Source organism: Pseudonaja textilis, chromosome 1, assembly GCF_049901715.1.
Source record: "Pseudonaja textilis isolate UNSWEBS1 chromosome 1, rPseTex1.2, whole genome shotgun sequence".
Lineage (NCBI taxonomy): Eukaryota > Metazoa > Chordata > Lepidosauria > Squamata > Elapidae > Pseudonaja > Pseudonaja textilis.
The window spans coordinates 87,788,303-87,815,795 of NC_141990.1; the positions used below are offsets into that span (position 1 = coordinate 87,788,303).

A 27,493-nucleotide genomic window follows, 5' to 3' on the forward strand; every position below is an offset into this window, starting at 1 on the left:
ATGATTATGTAGTATCTATTGGAGGTAGTGACCCTTTGAGAGCTGTATGCAATGAAATTTCATTTTAATGTATGCCGATTAGTGTAGATTTAAAGCAGGGGTCCTCAAACTTGGCAACTTTAAGACTTGTGGACTTCAACTCCCAGCGAAGGTGGCTGAGGAATTCTGGAAATTGAAGTCCACAAGTCTTAAAGTTGCCAAGTTTGGAGGCCTCTGATTTAAAGTGACAATAAAGTTATTCAAAGTCTAAATCTAAGTTGTGATTGCTGTCCCTCTGTGATTCAAATAGGCATGCCTCCAGATCGATGCCTGCTCTGCCAGGAACACCCAGAAAGATCATTTTGCTCTCCGGATCTTCCAAAACACCTTCCATTCAAACTCGCCCTCCTTCCCCTGGCAACATTCGTCCACCAAAACATGGGAAAAAGGGAACTCTGCAGGAATCTGAGAAGATAACTGAACAAAAGTCAGACCTTAAAAAAACAGCTTCAAATCCCAGAGTAGCTACAAGTGAAGAGTCTTGTAAACTAGAGTCTACTCAAAGTAAGGATCAGGTTATCAGCCTTCCAAAGCGTTCCTTAGCCAATTAAGTGCTTTGCTCCCTTTTCAGAATGTAGCTTTTTGGATGTTGTTTTGAATCAATGTGGGTAATTCTAACAGGTTTATTTCCAATGGTTTAGGTTGGGAAGCTAAGCAGAGTTGGTTACTAGTTAAATGGTAGAGCAGAGAAACTACCAGAATCACAGGCTAGAATGGACCTAGATGTCCACATGAAATCACTGGGACTATTTGTTTAAAGATGGACTATAAGCTTTTGTTTTGTTTTGTTTTTAAATCAAAGTGGAATATAATTTAAATGACTAGATTGAAATACTTGTCATAATAGTCACATACACTACATGTTCTAACTAGTGATAATTTCAGATTTTAAGATCTCCTTGGGCAATAATTCTCTTGTTAATGACAATTCTGACTTAATAGAGCTACATCCTCCTCACTAAGCCATGGCCCACAGGAGTGCACAACCTGTCTATCACCAAAGTTGCCTGTGGTCTCACTAAAGTATTGGGTCTTCCAAAACTCTCCCAAAATTACTGGGAAATTGTAATTTTAAATGTACATGGGGTTATTAAATCATAGGAAGTTATTACATTAATTGAGTGTCAACGATTAGTGAAAAGATCAGGCCCTAGGCCCCTGAATGTGAGATACCTTGGGGTGCAGGTCTGTTGCTGCTGTTCTGTAATAAGTACATGAAACCACTGGGTGAGGTCATTCAACAGCACAGAATGCAATATTTATTTATTGCTTACAATAAATAAATCAATTGCTTACAAGATAACAGGTATAAGTATAAACACAATTATGAATACATGAGATGGATACGAATAAGAAAAATGAAAAGAAACGATAGGACAGGGACGGTAGGCATGATTGGTGCACTTATGTATGCCCCTTACAGGCCTCTTAAGAAAGGGCTGAGGTCAATAGTAAACAGTCTAAGGTTAAAGTTTTTGGGGTTTGGGGAAGAAACCACAGAGTCAGGTAGAGTAGTCCAGACATTGACGGCTCTGTTGCTGAAGTACTATTTCCTGCAATCAAGTTTGGTGCGATTAACCTTGAGTTTGTATCTGTTGTGTGCTCTTGTGTTGTTATGGTTGAAGCTGAAGTATTCATTGACAGGTAGGACATTGCAATGTATTATTTTATATACTATACTTAGATTGGACCGAAGGCAGCATAGTTTCAGGTTTTCTAGGTCTAGGTCTAGAATTTCAAGTCTGGTGGCATAAGGTATTCTGCAATGATAGAGGAGTGGAGAACTCTTCTTGTGAAATATTTCTGGACTTTCTCAACTGTGTTAATATCAGATACATAATGTGGGTTCCAGACTGATGAGCTGTATTCAATAATTGGTCTAGCAAATGTTTTGTATGCTCTAATTAGTGGTGTAATATTACCAGAGAAAAAGCTACATAGGATTAGATTAACAACTCTTAATGCCTTTTTGGCTATGTAGTTACAGTGGGCTCTAGCACTTAGATCATATCATCAGTGTGATGATGATAATCAGATATACCCAGCTAGGAATGCCGTTACAAGCTAGAAGCTGACCCAGTGACTGGGCAGGAACCATCTCTGACTCAACCCTAGCAAGACAGAGTGGCTTTGTGTTTTGTCCCCACACCGACCCTCAGAGTTTGACATTGTGTTGTCTTTGCTCAGTGAGGTAGCATTCCCCTGAACAGAGCTTCTATGGAATTCAGGACTCTTCCTAAGCTCATTGTTCCTATTAAAGAAGTCATGGCTAGGATGTCTTTCTACAGATTCATCTTGTGCACACCAGTTGTTCCTTTTCTTGTTCTTGTTCACAATCATTCATGCTTTGGCCACTTTCTTTTTGTATTACAGCAATGTGCTGTCCATTAGTCTTCCCTTGAAGACCACTCAGAAGTTGCAACTGGTCCAGAATGTAGCAATTCTATGCATAATTCTGAGCACCTGGTGGTTTCCCATATTACACTGCTGCTGTATTGGCTTCTTTTTGGCAATTCAAGGTGTTGTTTATCACTTTACAGTCCTGAATGGCACAGGGTCAGGTTATTTAAGGGACTGCCTATCCAGGCCAAAAATGGGGTCCAGGGGTCCATATGCAGCCCCCATGCCCCATTTTGACTACCAGAGGTACTGCGGGCCAGTCTTTTGCTCTTTCCAGACTGGCCCACGGGCCAGATTTAAACATCCCATGGGCTGGATTCATGAGTTTCGCCCTGCACAGGTTGGTTCACTCCAGTTCTCTCCCTTAAATGTCATCTGGTAGAACCCAGGAAGCACATCTTCTTCGTAGCAGCCCCTGCCCTGTGAAACACCCTCCCCTAATGTTTGGCAGGGCTGTAACCCCCCCCCCCCCGCTAACTTTCAGGAAGCCTTGGTAAATTGGCTCTCTTCCCCAAAAAACATTTGACCCATTTACTCCTATTTTTGTATATATAATGGGTTGTTGTACAGTATATATGGAATAAATACATCATCATCATCATTATTTAATACAAAAACAACAATGTACACAGCAAACAAGATAACTATGCTGGGTTTCCTATCACAAATCACTAGTGGAGCACTTCCCAAGTGTTTAAGACTGTGTGATGTATCTGCAGATTATGCGAGCAGATCCCAGTAAGGTGGCCTTCTGCAGCTGACCAATTGTGATTTTGTCAGCGCCAATTGTTTTCAAGTGCTTGCCTAGGTCTTTTGGCAGTGTGCCGAGTACCACTGTAACCACCTGCACTGGTTTATGCCAGAGTCTCTGCAGTTCAATTTTCAAGTCCTGATATCTGGTGATTTTTTCAAGTTGTTTCTCATCGATTTTGCTGTCACCAGGTATGGCAATGTCGATGATCTATACCCTTTTCTTCTCCACAATCGTGATATCCGGGGTATTGTGTTCCAAAACTTCGTCAGTCTGTTTTCAGAAGTCCCACAGTAGTTTTGCAGGCTCATTTTCAGCCCCTTTTTCAGGCTTATGATCCCACCAGTTCTTTGCTACAGGCAGATGGTAGTTGTGACACAAGTTCCAGTTGACCATCTGAGCAACTGTGTTGTGATGTTGTTTGTAGTCAGTCTGAGTGATTGTCTTGCAACAGCTCAGTATGTGATTGATGGTTTCATGCACTTCTTTGCAGAGTCTGTATTTGAAGACCATTAATAACTACCTGCACTGGTTGTTGTTATTATTATTATTTAGTACCACTACTACATTAAATTTCATCAATTGTAATTTTTGGCCCAGGTCTTTTACATTTGTTTGCTTTGAACCCACCCACTTGTCAACCTCAACTAGTAAATGGTATTTTCATATTTTATAATTTTCCTTTTCCAGATGTTCTTTACTGTACATGGCTTTTTAAAAAACCAACTCTGATGGTATAAACCTGACTCTTCTTCTAGGTCCTGTTCCGGTTATGCCCTCTGTTCCTTCAGCAGCTTCACCATCTCCCATCTGCAGCAAATCTTCAGCAGGAACAACAGATCCAGAGGAAGCAACCCGGTTGCTTAGTGAAAAAAGGCGACTCGCCCGGGAGCAACGAGAACGCGAGGAGCAGCAAAGAAGGGAGCAGGAAGAGATCGAAAGGTGATCCAGTCACAGTTGCCTAATGGAGAAAAGGCACTTTTGGATCTCTTCTTTGAACACACCCCAAACAAAGAATTTGTATAAAGTTTACATTCTATTCATCTCCATGATTTAGCAAAGCAGGCTGTTAAAAGATATATAAGTGTCTAGAATAGTGTCCGCCCAACAATGAAGACCAGGCTAAGTAACTAATGCCATATAGACAGGACTGTTTTTATAGCTGTAACAGCTATAGTAACAGGCTCTTGTAAGTCTGAATGTGTTTCCTGTTTCCTCCCTTTATCTTCATGTGAATTAGGGAGGAACCTGTCCAAGAGGTGTTCTCAAATTATTTTCTTTGAAAAATTATTTGACCATTGCCTTACTAGTGGCTCTTCCTCCTGTCTTTCTAAGCCATTCCTTCTTCTCTTTAAAAATAGAGATTATACTATTTCGTATAATGTGATAATTTGTATAGATTGTGCTGATCATATAGATGTTATACAATCTACATTCTATAAAATTAAGGTGATAATTGGTATAGAATTGATGATACTGATTGACTAAGAGTCAGATGTGTGTGATGATTAAGATGTTGGCCTAGAAACCAGGAGACTAAGAGTTCTAATCCTACCTTAGGCTGGACCACTCACTCTCTCTTAGCCTAACTCACCTCACAGAGAACTTGTGGGGAAAATAGAAAGAGAAAGGAGTATTAGGTATATATACCACCTTAAATTACTTATAGAATAATAAAGATGGATAAAAAAATCAAATAAGTAAATGAACAGTATGATGCAGATGTTCAAAAGGACTGCATCATTTCTCAACCTGTTATTATCCAGTTGTATCAAGGTAAACTCCCATCATTTCAGCCATGTTGGCTTGGGAGATAAAAGTTGTATTTCAAAATCTTGGAGGGTCATCATGTTAGAAAAAGCCACTCTAGTGCCCCTTAGGTTGTTCTGACTTCAACAAATGCATGGAGTTTGCATTCTCATCAACCCTTCCAGCAATATATCTAAGTTTGTGCCACCTGCACCCTGAAATGATACAGTATTGTTAGAAATATGAACACTCTTACTCGTGTTCTCTACATAAACGGCGTCTATCTGTCTCAAGAGAGAAAAGTAAAACCAGTAATTCAGAATCCACTTTTTTAGCTAGGTGATTTATATCCCACCTTTCGTTCAAGAGCTTAAGGTGGAGTACTTAAGCAGCTTTTCTTCTATTTTTTTTTCTCACCACAGCAACCCTGTGAGGAAAGTTGAGCTAAGAGAGTGGCTGGCTCCAAGTCAGCCAATGAGCTTCTATGGCTGAAGGAAGGCTAGAATATGGCTCCTCCTGCTTGTAGTCCAATCCCTTAATCTCTATGCTACAGTGAATCCTGTTAGACTTGCTCAATGCAGTCTTAGATATCCTTCCACAGAAATACTATAATTTGTTTTCTGGCACCAAGCAAGATTTCAAATTTCTCATGATTCCATTTAAGGAAATTTCCCAATTAATCCAAGTATAACCTTCAGTTTAATAACCTTCAGTTTACCTCAGATAAAGTGAGAAGAGGAAGCATTTCTTCCTTTTTCCATTCCATTCTGTATCATGTATTCATTTTTAGAGGCATGGGTGATCTGACATGCTAAAACTGGTGTTTTATTTGTTTAAAACAATTTTTTGCCAGTTTCACCCATCCATGCCTTTGTCTAACACGCACCATTGTTTCCGTTAGACAAAAGAAGGAGGCCTTGGCTCAGAAGATAGCTGAGGAAAGAACACGCCGAGAGGAGGAAGCTCAGAAGCATGAGGCAGAAAGGAAGCAAAAAGAAGCAGAACAGGAACAGGAGAAAGACGAAGAGCTACGCCGCTTGGCTGAAGAAAAGGAAGAGAAAGAAAGGAGGGAAATGGAACTCCTTCAGAAACAGGTAGTGTAAATACCAGTGGGCTTTTCAGATCGTCTGTTCTACAAATGGCTCATTGTTCTGTGGAACTGCAGGAAGGAAAGCAAGAAGGTACAAACAGTGGCATAAGGGTTAAAAAAGTTTAGATGGAAGCCATGAGTCCATGGTTGAAGTCCCACCAATCCCATATATGTGCTGATGTTCCACACATGGAGAAAGCTGCAGAACTTTACACTCTCACAAGTACCATCTTGATAATGCCAGACCAAAAGCATCCTTAAAAAAAGTTTTCCACGGTATTCAGTGCTGCTGTTCTGCTGATTCTAATACAGCTTGTCCCTCTGCCAGTGTAAAAGCATGTAGCATCCATTGGCAATTCCTTAACTGATTCTGTTTTTTTCCTGGGCCGTGTGACATTTCAGAAGGACAGTTGTCAGGCTTAGCCCAAGAGCAATGTAAAACAATGCAGTCAGAGTCTTTATTTCCTGACACAAAATAGAAAGAATCTTGTCAGACTAAACCAGGGGTTTTCAAACTTGACAGCTTTAAGACTTGTGGACTTCAACTCCCAAAATTCCTCCTCCTGTCATATTAGCTCAGGAATTCTGGGAGTTGAAGTCCACAAGTCTTAAACTTGCCAAGTTTGAAGACCCTTGGACTAAACCCTTATTCTCATCCTAACAGACATACCCTGGAAGATTCTAGGGAGTGGCTATCCTAACTCTCTTCCTCTGTCTTCTTCCAGCTCCAGGCTGTGCTGTCTCTTGTGTGCTCCCTCCCCCCGCAAATGTTTCCTGGGAAACTGCCATTTCACTATAGTTCATCACATCACTTCCCCCTCCGTAGGCACCATCCCTCAAACTATCACAAGAATAGATCAGCTACTTTAAGGAATATTAACAGGGTCTATGCAAGCTACTCCTCCAGTGATATTCTTGTTGAGGTAATTCCCCGTTAGGAGAATGAGCGCACACAGGGAGACGTAATGAGAGTGGTGAAGAATAACACACAAACAGCACACAGCTACACTGTATATAGTAAAATGTAGGTTTTACTTCCAGTAAACGGTTAAGCAAAGTCCAAACACAGTCTAAGTCATTCACTGTTAAAGCAGTCAGTTTTTAGTCCAGGGATAATCCAAATAACAAAGTCCAGTATCAAAAACAGTTCAGTAAATAGACTCACATGAAATCCAAGAATAACGACGATCGGTAACAGTCAATAAGGAAAAATGCAGGAACATCAACACTCTCAGCAAAAACAGAACAGAACCACTCAGGTTTCTGGCTCCATCTTATGGCCATTTGAGGAACCACATCCAATTACAATTTTAGCATTCCCTTAAAGAGACAGTATTAAAATGTCTATCCTGGTTTATATATTTTCCAGCCCAACTGTGAGGTGACTTACATTCCTAACAATCCCAAAAGCACTTTTTTGTCTTTACAAGAGATATGCATTTGTGTACAAAATATGTATGACTGTGGGTTTTGGAATATTGGTATTCTCTGGAAGGACTCCTGACAGTTATAAAAAATTATATAGTATTTCCTTCCTTCTGTCTGTATATTTAGGACCTATTCTTTCTGAAGTTGAATGCACTTTTTGATCTAATTTGCACGCTGTTTTTCAGTGCAAATGACATTCATTAAATTCCCTCCCCGAAAGTTTTTTTTTGAAGAGGAATTTTTATCAAAATTGCAAAGCATTAATTTTTCCCCTTCATGCCTCTTCTTAATTATGAACCTTGCCAGCTGCTGCTATTACTTTGCATTTGAATGTATCCTGCAGGTTAGATACAAAAATGCCATTAATATTTGTGACTTGGGCCTTAAACATGCAATGCATGCTTCCCTAATATATCATGCCAAATAGAAAAGGGAGCACTTAATTTTTACCTTGCATAAAATCATGAACAGTAACTGATTATGTGCAATCAGAAAGACTAATGATTGTTGAAGTAATCAAGAAACACTGGTATTCTAATTTTATGGACTGTGGTACATAAATACACAGTATTTAATTGAGAATCTCATCACCTTTTCAAAATGTGTTTGCACTACAAGAGAAGTAATTAAATTGTACATTCATTTGCAATTATAAAAGAAGCTGCTCTTTGGATACAAAAGATACCTTTTGCAACTATGTTGGGGCTACGCAGCCTCTTACATTTTGGGATTTCAGCAATTGAAAGCAAAAGTGAAAGTAATAGATAAAATACACTGATTACCATAATATGATCAATGTCCATATTTTCCTTTTTATGTCGTAATATAGAAGGAAGAGGAAACTCGGTTACGAGAAGTACAGATTCGACTGGAGCGTGAAAAACATTTCCAAAAAGAAGAACAGGAGCGCTTCGAAAGAAAGAAGGTAATAGAAATCTGTTCTTTCAGACAGCCAGATGTATATTTTCATGTGACCCATCCAGTGAATACACTTTAAACAGATTAAACCAGGGCTCTTCAAACTCGACAGCTTTAAGACTTGTGGACTTCAACTCCCAGAATTCCTCCTCCAGTTATGTTAACTTCAATTCTAGGAGTTGAAGTCCACAAGTCTTAAACTTGCCAAGTTTGAAGACCCTTGGATTAAACAGATAATCAGAGTTGGAAGAGACCTTGTAGGTCATCTAATCCAACCCCCTGCCCAAGGACTTAAGGACTAAAATAGTTTTACAAACCTTTTGGAAGCATTCTCTTCCATGCAATTGCAATCACAGTTATGTTTGCTGTTTATAATGCCACCTTTGGATTTTTGCACATACCTGCCCAACAAAGCATCTATGAAGGGGAGTCTTTTCTGATTTAGAACCCATTGCCAAACTTACAAATCATGGGAAGAACCTACAGGAATCTACATGAATCAGGTAGCCTCTTGCTTTCATGTATGATCACAAGCTTATAAAGAACACCCCCAAAGGGATTCATGATGTGATGGATCAGTTTTGAGTTACCTCTTTATTAACATATTGTATGCTGCATACTGTAGGTTGGTTTACATCACAGGCAAACTTCCATTGCCACTAGTCTCACATGTTTGGGAATAAAAGGTGTTTACTTAAAGTGGAGAAGTTTACCCACCCCTGCATTTTTCTAAAGTGGAGACAATAATGGATTGGAGGAGGGAGGGAATAAATGTAAGTTGATCTGATTTCTGAAAAAGAAAAGGGTTGCAGGAAGCTTACAAAGAGGATGTTTGCTCATTTGCTCACTGATCACCTATGCTGCTATTGATGCTTCCTCCTCCAGTTGATTCCAAGGAGGATGAGTAGCTCATTTTGTAAAAATTTGTTGCAGGCAAGTTGGTGGAGGAAGAGGTGGCAGTGGTGAAATAACTATAGCATATACTGGAGATTAATTTGGTTATTGCATGTTGTATGTTCATAATTAATGTAGCTAAATCTGTTATCCAGTGAAAACATCTTAGAAAGGTCTGTTAAAGAGTCACCTCTCCATCTGAAGTTAAGGGAACATGGAGAAGATGACAGTCCTTCTTTGCAGCAGCTCCCACACATTGGAACACTTTAGCACCAAATATTTATAAAGCTTCCTCAGTCAGGGCATCTAGAAGATAATTGAAAGTTTTATTTTTCCAAGTTTAATTAACTAATAGTTATCAGCATGCATCTTGGGGGGATTATGATTTTTCTTATCATTAGCATATTATAACTTTCCCAGTTTTTTGCTTGAGGTGGCCCATACAAATGTAAAATAAATGAATAAATATTATAAACTATGGATAAATCTGGAAGGTGTTGATTATAAATATTTTTTTCTTTATTATATAGCGTCTTGAGGAAATTATGAAAAGAACCAGGCGATCAGAACCTGTGGAAAAGGTATGTGTGGAAGTGTCTATGGAGATTCTCAGTCATCCAAGTCATGGTTGTCCCAAAGGTGCTTTTTTCAAGAGACAAGAAGCTTCTTCTTTGGATGAGAAGCAAAACTTCTTCAAAGAAAAACCAGGAAGTCCAGTTGCCTCTTGAAAAAAGCACCTTTGGGACGGTATGTATGGACTTTTTTCCTTTTTCAGAAGTATATTTTCTATATATTTATCTTCTAAAGAATAGATGTTTACATAAAATCTTTTTTATTTTGCAGAAATCAGATGAGCAGCAGAATGGACTGATAGCAAAAGAAATAGGTATTACTTTTGATAGGTATTTAGTTTAACACTGAAAATTACTCAGAGCATGGATAAAAAAGAAGTAATACATCATTTAAACATTAATAACTTGGTTGTATTTAATGAAAAGTCAGTGATTTGACATTTGAATCCTTGTAATGCCGTATTATTCCATTGTGAGTATAATTATATACAGAATGAAACATTAGCGCTGTGATTTTGCAGCGATAAATAAATCAAGTTCTAGATCATTAGTTTTAATCATTACTGAGAAAATACTAAATTATATCATTTTCTGATCTAGATTACAGTTTTGTTAATAATTGAGCTACTGAAATAAAATCCTTACTTCCGTTTTATTAAACAATTGAAATGTTAGCTCACTATTTACCTGGTATGATGATTTCTGAGCAAACAAGCTGTAAAAGGAAGTGTTTTATATAAGGCTATTATAAAGTGAACCCTGTTATTCGTTGGATATTGCATTTTTCATTAGTACGAAAAAGGAATTGATTTTTCAGAATTCAGATAGAGATCCCTGAAATTTCTCTTGGCTCTAGCCTTAGCATCGTTCTATATTAAGAAATAGGCATAGGAAGTTGTCTTACAATGGATCAAGTGATTAATCTATCTGGCTCACTATGAGCTCTATGGGAAAACAGTAGCTCTCCAGGAAACAGTCCTATTCTCTCCCAGCAATACTGAATATTATATTTAGGACTGCATGCAACTACTCTCCAAAAGACCATTTTGAGAAGGGAAAAGATGCTTCTCTATGCAATCTTGTGTTCTCCATTCTGCTCCATTAAATGAATACGGTTTTACGGACCATTTTCTTTTCCTTTTACTAGAGAGCGGTCCTACACCTCCGTTAAGCCCTGTAATGGGTTCTCAGGTTCAGTGTATGGCAGAAACTCCACGCAATGGGGAAATGGTACTTCATACACCTGTGCTCATTTCTCACCAGCCTAGAGTAAACTTAGACAGGTAAGAAACATGATTCCCCCACACCGCCCTTCTGTTCAGTTGAGTCCAATTTTCGGAACCTGCCTGGAATATTCCTTGTGGTGTTTTGGGTCAGGATTTCCAGAAGTAGTTTGCCATTGCTTAGGGTTGAGAGAAAGTGACTGGCCCAAGGCAACTCAGCTGGCTTTGTGCCTAAGGTCTATCTGGATAGATAGAAACCTATCTCCTGGTTTCCAATCTGGGTCCTTAATCACTACCCAAACAGGCTATCAACATGATCCTAGTATGGAGAAAAAATTCACCGGTGAGTTTTAGAAGTTTCGTTTTCTTGAAGTAAACTTGTATATCAAATTTAATTATTTCCCTTAGCTGTAGGTGTTTATTGTTTCAATTATCTATTATTTCTCTCAAATATTCAAGGAAACATTTAGTGTCAAAATGTTTTGCTGTATCATACATATTGTTTCTCAGTAAGCCAAAAAATAAGTAAATAAATCATTTGAAAACATTGATGTTTGGGAACTAAGATCATATTATATCAGAATTAACAAGAAATAAAGCCCCTTTTCATCTGCATTCTTGCATTATTGGGGAAAAGGGTGTCCCAATTGTCAGCCTGACAGAATAGTTGCATAGATTTAATATCTGCTTTTCAATATACAGAAAAGATTGCTTTTCACATGAGACTTAGCATCACCTCAGTGTTTTAGCAACCTTTGTAGCCTCACGGAATGAAACAAAGGCAAATATATCCAAACCTTTCTGGTGTTTCTTGATAAGTTTGTCACCCCAACCCACTTCACAGGAGAAAATAGGAGGAGGAGGAAGTATTATATTTGTTTGCCATCTTGATTTACTATTATAAAATAATAAAGGCAGGATTTAAAAAAAATCAAAGAAATAAAAATGTCACAATTTTATTAGGCACTGTATAAGGAAATTTTGCAGAAGTAGAATTAAAGATGTGGAAGAAGACACCAACTTCAACCTGCAATATAACTTAGTCTATGTTTTCTATGTTTTGCATTTTTTTAGTATTATTACAAATATTTTTGCAATATTTGCATTCAGAATTGTACTTTTTTTTTCTTGGCATTTAGTATGCTAATTCAAATATAATTTGTATATTGACTAAATAATATCATTTGTATTTGTTCGATAATACATTGATGCCATTCAAAGTTAAGTTTAAACCATCAGGAGCCACAATATAAATATCCAATTATTAAATTTTATTATGTTATTTAAGAATGTGATCTCACCTAAGTTTTATATGTGAAGAAAAATGTCAAGGTTTGGATGGTATGTCAATTGAATTAAGAACACCTCCTGTTAATATTTATCCATATGGGTAGTAGTGCTATCTCCATCATTAGATAAAGTTGAATATAGATATTGTTTCCAAAACGTTACTTAAATTTGTCTGTATCATGGCCTAAAATGTTTCTGGTAGAGGAAACTAAGCCTACAATAAATATAATTTAAAAAGCATTGGATTAAAATAGTTCTATAAACATCTGGTTTGTTATCTGTAAGTTATGTTACCTATTGATGTATTTCAGTAATCTCAACCCACAAAAACATTCAAATGAAAATGGAGTATCTACGCAGGATGAAAACTTTGAAGAGCTCATCAGTTTACCCATGGGAATAAAACCTCCCAGATTGGATGTCATGAGTCCTGAAGAGAAAGATAGCTCTGATATTCCTTTGACTCCCATCTTGGCCTTTGAAGAGAATGGGGCATAAGGGTCATTGCCTCAGGTAGACAATGTTCAAACACCTCAGACAGCAGGTAAGTTTGCTGTATTCCTTCTAACTTGCATGCCCTGGAATGAATCTAGCAAATGCCTCATTTGAGTATATTAAGAGGAAAGAATAAAGGGTTATAAAATCTGCAATAAACATATTAATCTTGATTCTTAGAGCAACCTGCATCGAGAATAGGACAGAGAGAGAGAGAAGCTTGATTTGAATTGCACTAGACTTGTACAGATCAGGGCACAGATCTGAATTTCAAACTATTTATTTAAAAAATTGTTTCAATTATAAAATTTATTTCTGATACAAAAGCAAATTTATTAAGGGATAGACTTTTAATAAAAGTAAGAAAAAGCAATACTTCTGCAACAGATATATAAAAATATTGATTTTAACATGTGCTGGGTTTCCTTCCTTATAAGATATTTCAGTGAAAATTATCTACTCTGGTTCATAACTCTAGGTAACAGGAACTTTGTTCAGTTTATGTGGGATTACCATAGAATGGAACTATTTCTGCACTTAATAATTGGTGCATGGATCCTGAATTATTGTCCCATGAGAGGAAGCCACTCTGATCCAATGGTGGCATCACCAACAGGACAGAATGAGTGATGTTTTTTTGCCAATTCCTCCTCCTTCCTACAGGCCTACTTCCCACACTGTTTTAGTTGTTGTTTCAACCCTTTCAGCAGGTGTTCAGAACATATAGGAGAGCTTCAGAGGGAACAGGAATTGGCAGATATTGTTTCTCTTGTTCCACTCATGAGAACTTTTTACATGCAATTCCAGTCTTTGGAACTAATAAGATCCATTTCCAGGGGTGGGATTCTACGGGCAAACTGGTAGATCAGAGGATCATCTGAGAGCGAACCAGTTCGATTTGCTCTGACGATCAGCTGTTGAGGCCACACGCCTGCCTGGGCTCTAGGCTGTGCTTTATATCTTATTTTTCAAGCTCAGCTGATTTGCGGATTGCTGCCCATCAGCTATTTGACAGGGATTGCTGGAGAAGGTCATTAGCATGTGCTCACCGAACTGATTGTTACACTGGTTAAATTGCACCCGTGTCCATCTCCTGTCAGCATGATCATCATCCATTGACAGGACTGTTTGTACTTTTGTATAAGAATCATTGCTAATGATTTCTTTATTGGCTTTCCTTTGTAGAAGTTGTCTGAGATCTCCTTACAAATTATTATCAAAGGTGAAGAAAAAGCCTTCTGAAGCCAATGGGATTCCTTTTCCATGCCATGAAGGAGTGTTATATTTTTGGTCACTCTGGAATTTTCTAAAGATTTCTTGCTTTCTTTCTTTTTTCTTTTTCTAAAGAAAACAGGTAGTAAAACCAGCAGAATATATTGGAAATAGATTTGGATTGCCTTTCTATCACAAGAACTCACTACTAGGGGAGAATTGTGTCTTCTATTTCAAAAACTGCTTCATGTAGCATAATTGATATTTTCACCAATTCTTGAAGAAAAGGGTAACTAGATTAACAATAACAGGATGATTGAGATAATGGGCCTGTTGGTTTTGACTTGATTTGAAGATGGGTAGTTTTAAAAGGCACACTGTAAAATCAGCAAATAATCTTACATTTTACTGATTCAATACTTGAAAAGTAAACACCTCACTGCTCTACAGGGAGGGGCTTTGGGTTTTTTGTTTTTGTTTAAACCTGTTGGTTTAAATATTATTGCAGAGAACTATTAACTTTGGAGGCAAAATATAGCCTTCTGTATCAGGTTCTTGTAAATGTAATTCCTAAATGGACCTTCTGTATATTTAGCCATCACTATGCTCTTCTCACATTTTCTTTTACAAATAACATGACAGGTTTTAAAATGTGAAAAAAAATGAAAGCATTATTTTTTCATAGGTGAAATGAAAAAAAAAAGCCTATTGTATCTTAGATAATGTATTTATTAATTTTGTTGAGTACAAAATAAACAATAAAAACGTGGCTATAATTAACAATGCAAGTTTGGGTTTTCTTCATTTATCTAGTCTAGCAGGCAGTTCAGCAAATAAAACAAAGCTTTCTGGCTTAATGTCATTCTCTGCATTCAATGAGCTTTTTCCAGACTTGGAAAATGAAGATGCAGCTAATGTACCCATAGGCAAAGGTTCCCCTCGCACATTTATGCTAGTCATTTCCAGCTCTAGGGGACAGTGCTTATCTCTGTTACAAAGCCAAAGAACCAGCAGTGTCTGAAGACGTCTCCGTGGTCATGTGGCCGGCGTGAATAAATGCCAAAGGCGCATGGAACGCTGTTACCTTCCCACCAAAGTGGTGCCTATTTTTTACTTGCATTTTTACATGCTTTTGAACTGCTAGGTTGGCAAAAGCTGGGACAAGTAATGGGAGCTCACTCTATTATGTGGCGCTAGGGATTCGAACTGCCGACCTTTTTGATTGACAAGCTCAGCTTCTTAGCCACTGAGCCACCGTGTCCCCAGTGTACCCATAACGTTCTCCATATCGTACAGGAATAGGAAATAGGAATAGGAAATGTTACTGAAGTCCTGTCCTGATGTCTGGAGGCCATTAGAGTTGGATAGGGAGGAACAGTTTAGGCTGAATCCTAGCAAGAATGGTGTTAGATTCAGAAGCCCCCCAATACCTGGGATAGTCCATCTCTGATTCTAAGGCACTAAGACCTGGTCTGTTTGATATCATATTGTTGCAGAATGGTGATTACATGAAATAGATGATATTCAGTTATTTGGGAAGTCTAATGAGGGAGCCAAGAGTTGGTCTTCCTGCAATCTAATGGGAGGAACAGATTCAACAATCCTTGAGGAACACAGCCCATTCATAGAAGAAATGCTGCATATGACTCAGATGACCATTTCCATCTCAGGAGGCTGTTCTCATTCTTCTGTGTCCTGTGACATTCTTCTCTAAAATATTATTTTCTTATAACACTTTATGTTGCTTCCTATAAACAAGATTCTAACAATTTAAAAATCCAATTTAATAAGAGATGAAACCCATATGGGCATTTCCAGCTATAAACTGGCTAGAAGAAAGTATGTTTTGTTTCTTGTGGAAAATGTGTTTCACTGCCATTGTGTGTCCTGCAGATCAATCTTCAATATGCAAAGCCAGAAAACAAAAGCTTTCATTTTTTTTACTATGTTTGCAGACAACTGCAGAATCACTCAAAAATATATTAGATACAATATATAGATATATTAGATACTTTGCACATGGCTTCCAGACATTTGATTTTAGTAGCACAAAGAAAGCAGTAATCTTCTATGTAAATATTCAGGTTTTTTTTTCCCAAAAAGATCCAATAATCGATTTAATTTAGATGTAAGAGCTGAAATAAAGTAAGAGCTCTTGAACATATGCACTTCACATATGTATAGAAACAGGTTCTGAATAGCCTTTCTTTGTGCAACTAGGTACAGTATGTCTTCTTTGGTGGATATCTCCATGTCATCCAAATCATTTTTCTACTTGCAGAGCATTTTAACACAAATATGTGCATAAATCGAAACCTTTGGATCCAGCAACTGTCATTTACGGAACCACCTACATTTTTTCTAAAAATGCCCATTTTAATAAAAACTTCACAAATTTAGCTTGGAAACCTACATACACATAATTATTTGCTAGCAGAGATTTCTTTTTTCCATTTCAAAGCTCTTAAAACAATCCAATTTCAGTTTATTAAAATAGGAATGTGGTCAAGGTTTATTCCAGGGCAAGATTATCTATATCTGCAGAGATTTGCAGATTACAAATCAGCAAGGCTGGTGCTAAATTGCAACATTTGTATGAAAGAACAACGTTTAGATTGGTCCGTCTGTCTTGCATCTGTATAGTAGAACAATCTTTTAAGACTGGTCCATGAATGCATCAAAATAATGAACTAGCCATCTTAGATAAGGCAACAGTGGCAGATTTTTGATATAATCCCAAACCCAATCATTTTCAATGGATTCTGTTTACATGCCTTGTGATGGAGGAAATGTCCCTTTCATTTCTACCCAAATAACTGACATCAGAATTTATGTATGTAGCTGTTGTAGATTCATCCACGGCTGCTCCTTTAAACTTGAGGTGCCAATATCTTACCTCAGCTGCCTATTCAGGAGCTAATGATCTCCATTCTGACTAATGATATGCAGGCTGGAAGTGTCTCTCATGGATCCATATGTCCAATAGCGACACTGAGAAGCTCTTGCATAATTTCAGTTTGTTGACAGATTTCATCAAGGTGCTTCTTCAGTTCACTGTTACTGAATGCTGCCAGAAAGTCTGGATCTTCATATAAGAAAAAAAGTATTCAGATATTAGAGCTTTTTAAAATACCTACGGAACTTTTCATGTGGGAAGGTACACCCTTTTACACTTGTCTATACATTTATTTGACATTGGATTGGTAGTATTATCTAAGGATTTACATTCAATCTATAAAATTCTACACCATGAAATATAGGCCAACTTTAAATTATTTATGTTTAAAATCTGCTTTGATGTTACAATTTTTCAAGATTGTGTTAAGAAATTCATGCATATTCCTGTTTCTTATACATCATACATCAGTTCAACAAGCCTCAAGAGAACCTGTTTCCACCTTTCTCAGTCAGAAATATGACAAACTTTCAGGCATTATGATGTGTCTCGTGTCCATCAATCAGCCTTCCACTTTCCACTGTTCAACCTCCTATAAAGATCCAAGCTTCCCTTTGGACCTTCTGTCAAAAATAACTCTGAAATTCACCACCTAGCTGGACCTCTTATACATTGCATTTTTGGTGATTCTATTTGGCTTGGTTTCACTCTCTTGAGTCTTCCCCAACTAAAATCCTATAAGGGTACATCTTGAGTTCTTTACTACTGCTAATAAAAAATAGTTGGAAAAAATTCAGGAAACTAGAATCATGGGATTATTGATGCTCCCTTTCTAAAAATATTTTTAGAATTATAAAATATGTGACAATGGGAATGAACTTCTACACAAGTCTGATGAAAATATCAGTGAACTTTATAAAGCTGGAGTTCGTTTACATTACTAGAAGCAATAAGGACTCAAATCCTAGTAAAATCTAGTGAGCCTAGTTATGCTAGACACCACATAAAACTCCTGGGATTTAATTTGGACCACTATTTTATTTATTTTATTGGAAAGACTTAATAGGGATTTTTTTAAATCATAGAAGTCCATACCTTTCTGTAATGCACAGAGAGTGGTTATGCCCAAATGCTGAAAACGAATCTCCCGGTGAATAAGATACTTCATCAGATATTGCTGAACCTGGTTCATGTGAGTTTTTAACAGAGACACTATCTCCTCTAAGCAATTGATATGGAGAACAGAAAAGAAATACAGAACAGAATCCATTAGTTATACGGCACTATTAAAACAGCATCCTTCTGCTTGTGATGACTGCTACTGCTTGCTTTTCTGGTTACTAATTTGTTAAGCTAAGTATATTTTAATATTGAAAATTTATAAATGTAGTTTACTATAAAGTCATGCATTACAGCAAGCAGAGCTCTGCACTCCAGCCCCAATTCATTTTAAGTTTTATTTTGTGAAATAAAAACACAAGTGCTGAATCTCCTAAAGAGCTTCATCTACTTGGAAATTAAAGCACAGTGCTAATAATGCTACATAATTGTGTAGTAAATGTCTTCGACACAATTAGTGCCCGTGTACATGTAATAATAAATAAATAATAATAAATTATTTTAAGAATGGGGGTTTAAAGAGGCTTTATACCACAATGATTTTTCAAATTAAACATCACTTCAACTTGCAGCAGTAAATCTATCAATATTTGAGCAGTAATAGCATATTTAACAGGATTTGTTTCCTTCTGGAAGATTCTATTACGATGGCACAAAATGTTTAATTGCTGTGTTGGAACTATTTGCTTCACTCTCTCAAACAAATTTTCATATTTAAATTAGAAAAATAAGAGCTCCAGGCAAGGAGGCCAAGTGTGGTCAGGCACAAAATACCGGCCTAATGTTGATTAGATTTACATTATTAGTATATTATAGGAAAATAGACGATCATCTAGCTGTAATTCATTCATTTAATAAGTCTTTAAAAATCCCATTATACTCTGAGAATGATATAAATAAAGGGATTTGCACTTCAAGGCTCAAGCTGTTGTCCTTTTTTTTTTTTAACCCAACACATTTCATCACTTGAATTTGAATTTATATTTTCATTAGGCTGAAAATATACACTGCTCAAAAAAATAAAGGGAACACAAAAATAAGACATCCTAGATCTGAATGAATGAAATATTCTTATTAAATACTTCGTTCATTACATAATTGAATGTGCTGACAACAAACTTACACAAAAATTATCAATGGAAATCAAATTTAGCAACCCATGGAGTTACACTCAAAATTAAAGTGGAAAAAAAACACTACAGGCTGAGCCAACTTTGATGTAATGTCCTTAAAACAAGTCAAAATGAGGCTGAGTAGTGTGTGTGGCCTCCACATGCCTGTATGACCTCCCTACAACACCTGGGCATGCTCCTGATGAGGTGGCGGATGGTCTCGAGGGATCTCCTCCCACACCTGGACTAAAGCATCCCCCATCTCCTGGAGTCTGTGGTGCAACGTGGTGTTGGTGGATGGAGCGAGACATGATGTCCCAGATGTGCTCAATTGGATTCAGGTGTGGAGAACGGGTGGGCCAATCCATAGCATCAATGCCTTCGTCTTGCAGGAACTGCTGACACACTCCAGACACATGAGATCTAGCATTGTCATGCATTAGGAGGAAGCCAGGGCCAACCGCACCAGCATATGGTCTCACAAAGGGTCTGAGGATCTCATCTCAGTACCTAATGGCAGTCAGCACATGGCAAGCACATGGAGGGCTGTGCAGCCCCCTAAAGAAATGCCACCCCACACCATTACTGACCCACTGCCAAACTGGTCATGCTGGAGGATGTTGCAGACAGCAAAACGTTCTCCGCGGCGTCTCCAGACCCTGTCATGTCTGTCACATGTGCTCAGTGTGAACCTGCTTTCATCTGTGAAGAGCACAGGGTGCCAGTGGTGAATTTGCCAATCTTGGTGTTCTCTGGCAAATGCCAAAGGTCCTGCGTGGTGTTGGGCTGTAAGCACAACCCCCACCTGTGGACTTGGGCCCTCATACCACCATCATGGAGTCTTGTTTCTGACTGTTTGAGCAGCCACATGCACATTTGTGGCCTGCTGGAGGTCATTTTGCAGGGCTCTGGCAGTGCTCCTCCTGTCCCTCCTTGCACAAAGGTGGAGATAGAGGTTCTGATGCTGGGTTGTTGCCCTCCTAGGGCCTCCTCCACGTCTCCTGATGTACTGGCCCATCTCCTGGTAGCCTGTCTCCTGGTGCTCTGGACACTACGCTGACAGACACAGCAAACCTTCTTGCCACAGCTCACATTGATGTGCCATCCTGGATGAGCTGCACTACCTGAGCCACTTGTGTGGGTCGTAGACTCCGTCTCATGCAACTACTAGAATGAAAGCACCGCCAGCATTCAAAAGTGACCAAACCATCAGCCAGAAAGCATAGGAAGTGAGAAGTGGTCTGTGGTCACCACCTGCAGAACCACTCTTTTTGGGGGATGTCTTGCTACCTGCCTATGCTTTCCACCTGTTGTCTATTTCATTTGCACAACAGCATGTGAAATTGATTATCAATCAGTGTTGCTACCTAAGTGGACAGTTTGATTTCACAGAAGTGTGATTGACTTGGAATTGCATTGTGTTGTTTAAGTGTTCCCTTTATTTTTTTGAGCAGTGTAAATATCAGACTCCCTGTTGATACATACCATGCCTTACGAAGTGTTTGATCATAAAAGCAGCTTGGAATGAAAGCTCGGTTTGTTCCACCTGGTTAGCTAATTTCACCAAATGACTTATCAATGGTTCATCCATCAATGCTACAATATGCGCCGTGGCTCCTTCTAATAATAAAAGGAAAGATTTAATAAGAAATTAAAAGACAAATGAACAGACCCCAACAGAACAGAAAAAGACTATAGAACAGGGGTGTCAAACCTGTGGTGTCACAGCAGTGTCATGTGACATATTGGGACTTTCCCCTTTGCTAAACTGGGTGTGGGTGTGGCCAGCATGTGACACATCTGGGCCGTGGGCCGTGTGTTTGACAGCCCTGCTGTAGAACATTTGAAATAAATATATTGAACCACAGAGTCAAATACTTGGTAGGCCTCACAATTGGTGGAGAAATTAAAACCTGAACAGAAGGAAGTATAGCCTTTCCTTATACACATTCAGCAAAGGGTGCTCACCATCTCCTTCAGTATTTGGCATCATTGTTCAATTGGTCTTATCATGAGGAAATTTTTCTTAACATTTAAATGGAAACTGTACTTAGGAACAGAAACTTAAGAACATTGGTCTATGTCTCACACTCTGGAATGATAAAAAATAGGTCTTGAACTCCTCTGCAGGATCCATTCATGTACTTGAGGAAGGCTATCACACTTCAGTCAGGCATCTCTTCACAAAAGGGACCACACCCAGTTGCCTCATAAGACTTATTTTATTGTCCGTTCCAGTTCCAATTACTATAACCGTGATGGCGAACCTATGGCATACATCCTGGAAGTGACACGCAGAGCCACTTCTGCCGGCACACGAGAGGTCGCCCGGAAGAGCCCCACTGCGCATGCATGCACGCCTCCCGCCAGCCAGCTGATTATTGGGTATCTGCTATGCATGCAGGGGTGGACTTCTACCAGTTCACACCTATTCGCTGGAACCGGTTGTTAACATTCTAAGCAGTTTGGAGAACCGGTTGTTAGAAGAAATTACTGGCCTAATCCTGTAAGGAAGGCAGGAAGGAAACATTCTCGTGTTGCTTACAGAAACTGCCTCTCTGTTAACCCTTATTACTGTCTTGGCAGGACTAGACTTCCTGTCTCAGGAAAATCTCTGGAATTTTTTTCCCCTCCTTTGCTGGTACTTTGCTTGTATGGAGTGACCATTTAAAGTTACAATGGCACTGAAAAAAGTGACTTATGACCGTTTTTCACACTTATGACTGTTGCAGCTTCCCCACAGTCATGAAAGGCCAGGTGAGGAGATGCATGCCTCGACGTGAGTGATATTGAGTTGGCCACGCCCAGCCAATAACATGATCACCAAGCCATATCCACCCAGTCACATGACCATCAAGCCATGCCCACCAACCAAGCCATGCCCACAGAACCGGTTGTTAAAAAATTTGAATCCCACCCAGGCACGCATGCGTGGGGAGAGACGCATGGGGGAGATGCGCATGCATGCACAGAGGCATGCGACGTGTGGCGTTGCGTGCGCATGTGCAGAAGTGTGCAGTGGTTGAGCATGCATGCACAGAGGCGCGTGGTGCACGTGCAGGGGATTGCGCGCATATGCACAGGGAGTCAGGGGAGTCATTGCATTGCATCATGGGTGCAGGCACGCGTGCACACATGCACACACATTTGGCATGCAATGTGGAAAAGCTTAACCATCACTGTTCTATAATCTCTCTCTCTCAAAATGTGGAACTAACCCCAGTAGTCAAAGTGGCATCTGACTAATTCAAAATGCGGTAGGATATTTCCTATGATTTCACAGAGGAATTACTTTGCCCATGATGGAATACCTGATGTCCAAGGATGCTAACTTCACTTTAGATAATACTGGTTTGATCAATGGCTGGATCTTATAGACAGTCCTTGTAATAATAACCACTCATTCATGACTTTTTGATGTTACGACAGCACTGAACAAATGGTATTTGTGACTGGTCCTCAAAGCTCCGGCCATTCCAACACCTTTGTGGTCATGTGATCACAATCTGGACAACCGGTTATGTGGGCGTGGCTTAGGTGGTGGGTTTGGCTTGGTGGTCATGTGACTGGGTGGACATGGCTTGATGGTCATGTTATTGGCTGGATGTGGCCAACTCAATATCTCTCACATCGAGGCATGCATCTCCTTGCCTGGCCTTTCATGAGAGTGGGGATGCTGCAACAGTCATAAGTGCGAAAAATGGTCATAAGTCACTTTTTTCAGTGCCATTGTAACTTTGAATGGTCACTCCACACAAGCAAAGTACCAGCAAAGGAAGGGGAAAAAACTCCAGAGAGATTCCTGAGACAGGAAGTCTAGTCCTGCCAAGAATGTAATAAGGGTTAACAGAGAGGCAGTTTCTGTAAGCAACACCAGAATGTTTCCTTCCTACCTTCCTTACAGGATTAGGCCAGTAATTTCTTCTAACAACTGGTTCTCCGACCTGCTTAGAATGTTAACAACCGGTTCTAGTGAGTAGGTGCGAACTGATAGAACCCCATCCCTGCTTGGCTTGCCTTTATGATGGTCACATGAGCACCCATTTGTAACCTTTCCTACCAGCTTCTCATGAACAAAGTCAAGAGGAAAGGCAGCGGGGAAAGTTGCAAGTTGCTCTGCAATTACATCTTCTTGTGAGCCACCTGGGATCACTTCACACCCAATGATCTTTGCATGACAGCAATGGGGAGTTCCAGGATTGCCACTGCTAAATGGTACGGTCATATCATGTCATGCTCGAAGGGCTGTATTGCTTAGTGATGGCAATTCCAGTCCCAAGGTACTTTATGATTTCTCCAGCATAGATAGTCCTTGACTCACAACCACAATTCAGCCCAAAATTTCTGTTAAGTCAGACATTTGTTAAGGGAGTTTCACCCCGTTATACAACCTTTCTTGCCTCAGTTGTTCAGGGAATCACTGCAGTTGATAAGTTAGTAACCCGGTTGTTAAGTGAATCTGGCTTCCCCATTGACTTTGCTTGTCAGAAGGTCACAAAAGGGGACCACAGGACCTTGGGACATTGCAATAGTCATAAATACGAACCAGTTGCCAAGCATCTGAATTTTGATCACATGATCTCAGGGATGCTGCAAAGGTCGTAACTGTGAAAAACAGTCATAACCTCCTTTTTTCAGTGCCGTTGTAACTTTGAATGGTCACGAAATGAACTGTTGTAAGTTGAGGACTACCTGTATTTTAGATATTTTCTTCAAAGTGTTGCTCGCTCCCATTAAATATATGTATATTTTAGAAGTTTGAGTTTTAAAAAAAGGATTAAAGAAAAAGAAAGAGTATCCAAGCGAATATGCTTTTCCTTTTAAAACCAGCAAGCACTTTAGAAATACTTGGCAATCTAAATATTTTGATTATGATTGAAATCTGAGTTTGTTTTATTTTAAAATTATGTTTGCTTTATTGATTAATTCCTTCAAGTTATTGCCGATCTCTGGCAACTGCCTGGAATAATCCCTGCAGATCAGAGGTGGTATCCAGCAGGTTCTGACCAGTTCTGGAGAACCGGTAGCAGAAGTTTTGAGTAGTTCAGAGAACCAGCAAATACCCACTATGACTAGAGATTTTACAGTATCCTTCCCCTGCCATGTCCACCAAGCCAAGCCCACCAAGTCATGCCACGCCGACCAAGCCACGCCCACAGAACCAGTAGTAAATTTTTCTGAATCCTACCACTGTTGCCTATCCCTGCAGATCTCTTGGCAAGATTTCAGAAGTGGTTAGCTGTTGCCTCCTTCCTGGAGCTGTGTGTGTGTGTGACTGGCTCAAGGTCATCCAATTGGTTTTGTGCCTGAGTCTGCCAGTTTTTAGCCTGGTGCATTAGTCACTATACCAAGCTGGCTCTCCTATTTAAATTGAATTTAAATATATTTCTATTTAATTTAATTTAAATTCAATAAAGTTCTTATATCTCATATCTTATTTATATTTTTACCCCAAGTATTTGGCTTCTCATAGGCTTCCAATAAAACCATCATCATCTGTATTATGCAGGAGATCAAAACTTACATCAACATCAATGTTCAATGCCAGAAAAAAAGGCTTACGCATCTATGCAACTGAATTAAAGGCCCCCTTACCATGCTTCACCAGTTCAGCAAGACAAGATATCACACAGAAAAGGGAATCTTCTAGTAAATGGGCACTATGGATAGCTTGAAGAAGGCCTTCAACACATGGGCTTTCTAAGATTTTCTGTAAATCATACACAAAAGGTACTATTTCAGTCTGGCAAACCTCTTTCAAGCTATAAAAATTAGCATCATGAATAAAAATAAACAGGGTAGTTTTATGGCCTATATCAGATTCATTCAAGAATCAAATTAAACTAAAACTTGCCTCTGCCCCAGTTAACATTGGATTTAATTTTTAGAACTGGATAAAGGATGTAGGATGAGGGATAGATAATAATCACACAAAATATCAATATGTGTGCAATAACCAACTGTGGTTGCATTGTTTTCTTTCTTAAAATATTTATGGCATACATGGTCTCCAAATTCTTTTATTAGTTCCAAATACGAAAAGAGATCTCCAACACTTTTAGACCCATCTTGCATTTGGTACTCATGAACTCCAGAAAGCAGATTTGAGGAAACCTGCAACATTTTATACAAGCAGGTGGAGAGATTAACATGAGAAGAAAGCATGCAGGTAGGTGCATTGCTTGATAATATAACTCTCTTTCCTCCTATATATGTTGTTTAAATAAGAACTATTATAGTGCAAAATTTATTTAGTGCTCTGATACTGTGAAACTAACCCATTTTTTAAAGCATCATAAGGATTTTCAAAATATTTCCCAGAATTGATCAGACTAGTTTAGCTTTAGCAATTCTCTACACAATGTGCTTCTCAGGAAATTTAGCACCTGCAAAATCCATTGCTATAGATTTTCCAGTGGGTGCTATATTGTCCATTACAGAAATCCATTCCACAGTGATACCAATAGTCAAATTTGAGATCAATAAGGGATGACCGTTATATAGTTCACAGTTTGCTGTAATTAGTTCATTCAAACTACAGCAGAAAGAAAAAGAAATAAGCACGTTGTCCTTTTAATCTGAATTTTAAATTGATTTCTAGTACTGGTATCTTTCTAGGTGCATTTTAAAATGATGGCTGTGGCATAATGTTTTTAAGGACAGTAGGGCCAATATATGGTGGGGGGTGGGAACTATATTTCCTGTATAAATCAATTCTCTTAAATGGATATTAGAGGACCAGATATGGAAACTAGAGGTAAATCTTTTATAAATACCATGCCTTTGGAAAGCAATGTCCAGAGACAGCTACAGAGATTGAACCTATAATCTTATAGGAATTGAGTAATGACTCCAGACCACTTTATCTATATGTATCAAACGGAAATACTACTCATGCATCATCATAAAATCTCCAGAACCGTAAAGCCTACAAACTTGAAATTTGGCACATATGTTCCTCTTGGCTTCTAGTGCTCAATAAGAAAGGATTTTTCGAAATGACCATCAGAGCATTAGTATTTTGTATATTATTATTTACATGCTCTGATGCTAAGGAGTTCTACTCCCCCTCCCCACCTGAAAAGAAATTTTTCTTCCCCAAACCCCAAAAACGTTAACCTTAGACTGTCTACTATTGATCTCACCCCCTTCCTAAGAGGTCTGTAGGGGGCGTGCATAAGCGCACCAATGTACCTCCCGTCCCTGTCCTATTGTTTCTTTTTATTTTTCTTATATGTATCCATTGCATGTATTCATAACTATGTTTATTCTTATACCTATTATCTTGTAAGCGATTGACAAATCAAATAAATATAAATAAATAAATAAATAAAATCTGTTCCAAATGTAAAACACAAGCAGTGGAGAGGAGTTTCAGTTTCACAGCAGCAACCAGCTTTAGTACAAAACAGTTGAGCTAAGTTGAGGCTCCTTGCTGTCTCCTTCTTGCTCACACAGCAAATACTGCTTCACTTTCCAAACAGCCCTCAACTCTTTCACACGCTGACAGGATGCTAGCCAGATGAATACCGGTGGATGCTGGTAGGCAGAGGCATATTTTTTCCCTTAGTTTCCTCCCCAAAAACTAAGCCTGACCTCATAGTTTCGTAGCGAAGCACGGGTATCGAGCTACTTTGATATGAAATCTGGGCTTGTGTGTTTATGTTGGCTGCTTTTCTCCCCTGTTCATGTGCTTATTTTGTAAACACTCTAGACTGCACTCACAAATTGTATGACTATCTACATTGTGGAAGCAAATTCCACATTGCATCTGGATGATTTAAACTCTTCCTTACCACGCAGGTCTATAGGAAAAGAGGGCTTATGTGTGTCAAGTACTTTCCTCTCAGGTATATTTACAATTATTCTAGACGCATTTCCAACTACCGTTGGAGGTGGCATACGAGCTACTCTGAAAACTGCAGCAAGGAAGGAAGGAAGGAAGGAAGGAAGGAAGGAAGGAAGGAAGGAAGGAAGGAAGGAAGGAAGGAAGGACGGACGGACTAAGTCCACGGGAGAGAAAACAACATGAGAAAATCAAGAAGGGTAGTTGATGCACTGAGGAAGACAAGATGACAAGATGACAGTAGTAATTATGAGCAGCCCAGAGGAAAGGGGAAAGAATCATGCAACAAAGAAGACAATGAGTAAAGAAGCAACAGTGTAAAGTGCTAGTATTCCAAAATAGAATGCAAAGGAGAAAGGCAATCTGAATAGCAATAAATAAGTTGATAGGAATAAGTCTGGTTTAAGAAATATCTGAGGGAAATAGCTTTATGACTTTATGATAGCAAGGACTTCATGA

At 38.8% G+C, this 27,493-nt stretch overlaps 2 protein-coding genes across 8 annotated transcripts in view; one reads left to right on the forward strand and one right to left on the reverse strand.

Annotated features, from left to right (window-relative positions):
• MAP7 (microtubule associated protein 7) overlaps positions 1–14,844 on the forward strand; it is a 92,211-nt gene extending 77,367 nt beyond the window's left edge. For all 6 annotated transcript variants that reach the window (XM_087940454.1, XM_087940451.1, XM_087940444.1 and 3 more), the window contains 9 exons: positions 290–543; positions 3,949–4,132; positions 5,841–6,033; positions 8,287–8,382; positions 9,800–9,850; positions 10,113–10,155; positions 10,989–11,124; positions 12,666–12,898; positions 14,035–14,844. In XM_087940454.1, coding sequence (XP_087796580.1) covers positions 290–543; positions 3,949–4,132; positions 5,841–6,033; positions 8,287–8,382; positions 9,800–9,850; positions 10,113–10,155; positions 10,989–11,124; positions 12,666–12,852 — 1,144 coding nt within the window. In that variant the 3' untranslated portion in view covers positions 12,853–12,898; positions 14,035–14,844. The remainder of the gene's footprint in view (positions 1–289; positions 544–3,948; positions 4,133–5,840; positions 6,034–8,286; positions 8,383–9,799; positions 9,851–10,112; positions 10,156–10,988; positions 11,125–12,665; positions 12,899–14,034) is intronic.
• The window catches only part of LOC113439617 (uncharacterized), a 31,855-nt gene continuing 19,131 nt past the window's right edge, over positions 14,770–27,493 (reverse strand). For both annotated transcript variants that reach the window (XM_087940477.1, XM_026705552.2), the window contains 4 exons: positions 24,784–24,898; positions 20,674–20,808; positions 18,053–18,178; positions 14,770–17,146 (listed from right to left, as the gene is read on the reverse strand). In XM_087940477.1, the coding sequence (XP_087796603.1) occupies positions 17,025–17,146; positions 18,053–18,178; positions 20,674–20,808; positions 24,784–24,898 (498 nt within the window). In that variant the 3' untranslated portion in view covers positions 14,770–17,024. The remainder of the gene's footprint in view (positions 17,147–18,052; positions 18,179–20,673; positions 20,809–24,783; positions 24,899–27,493) is intronic.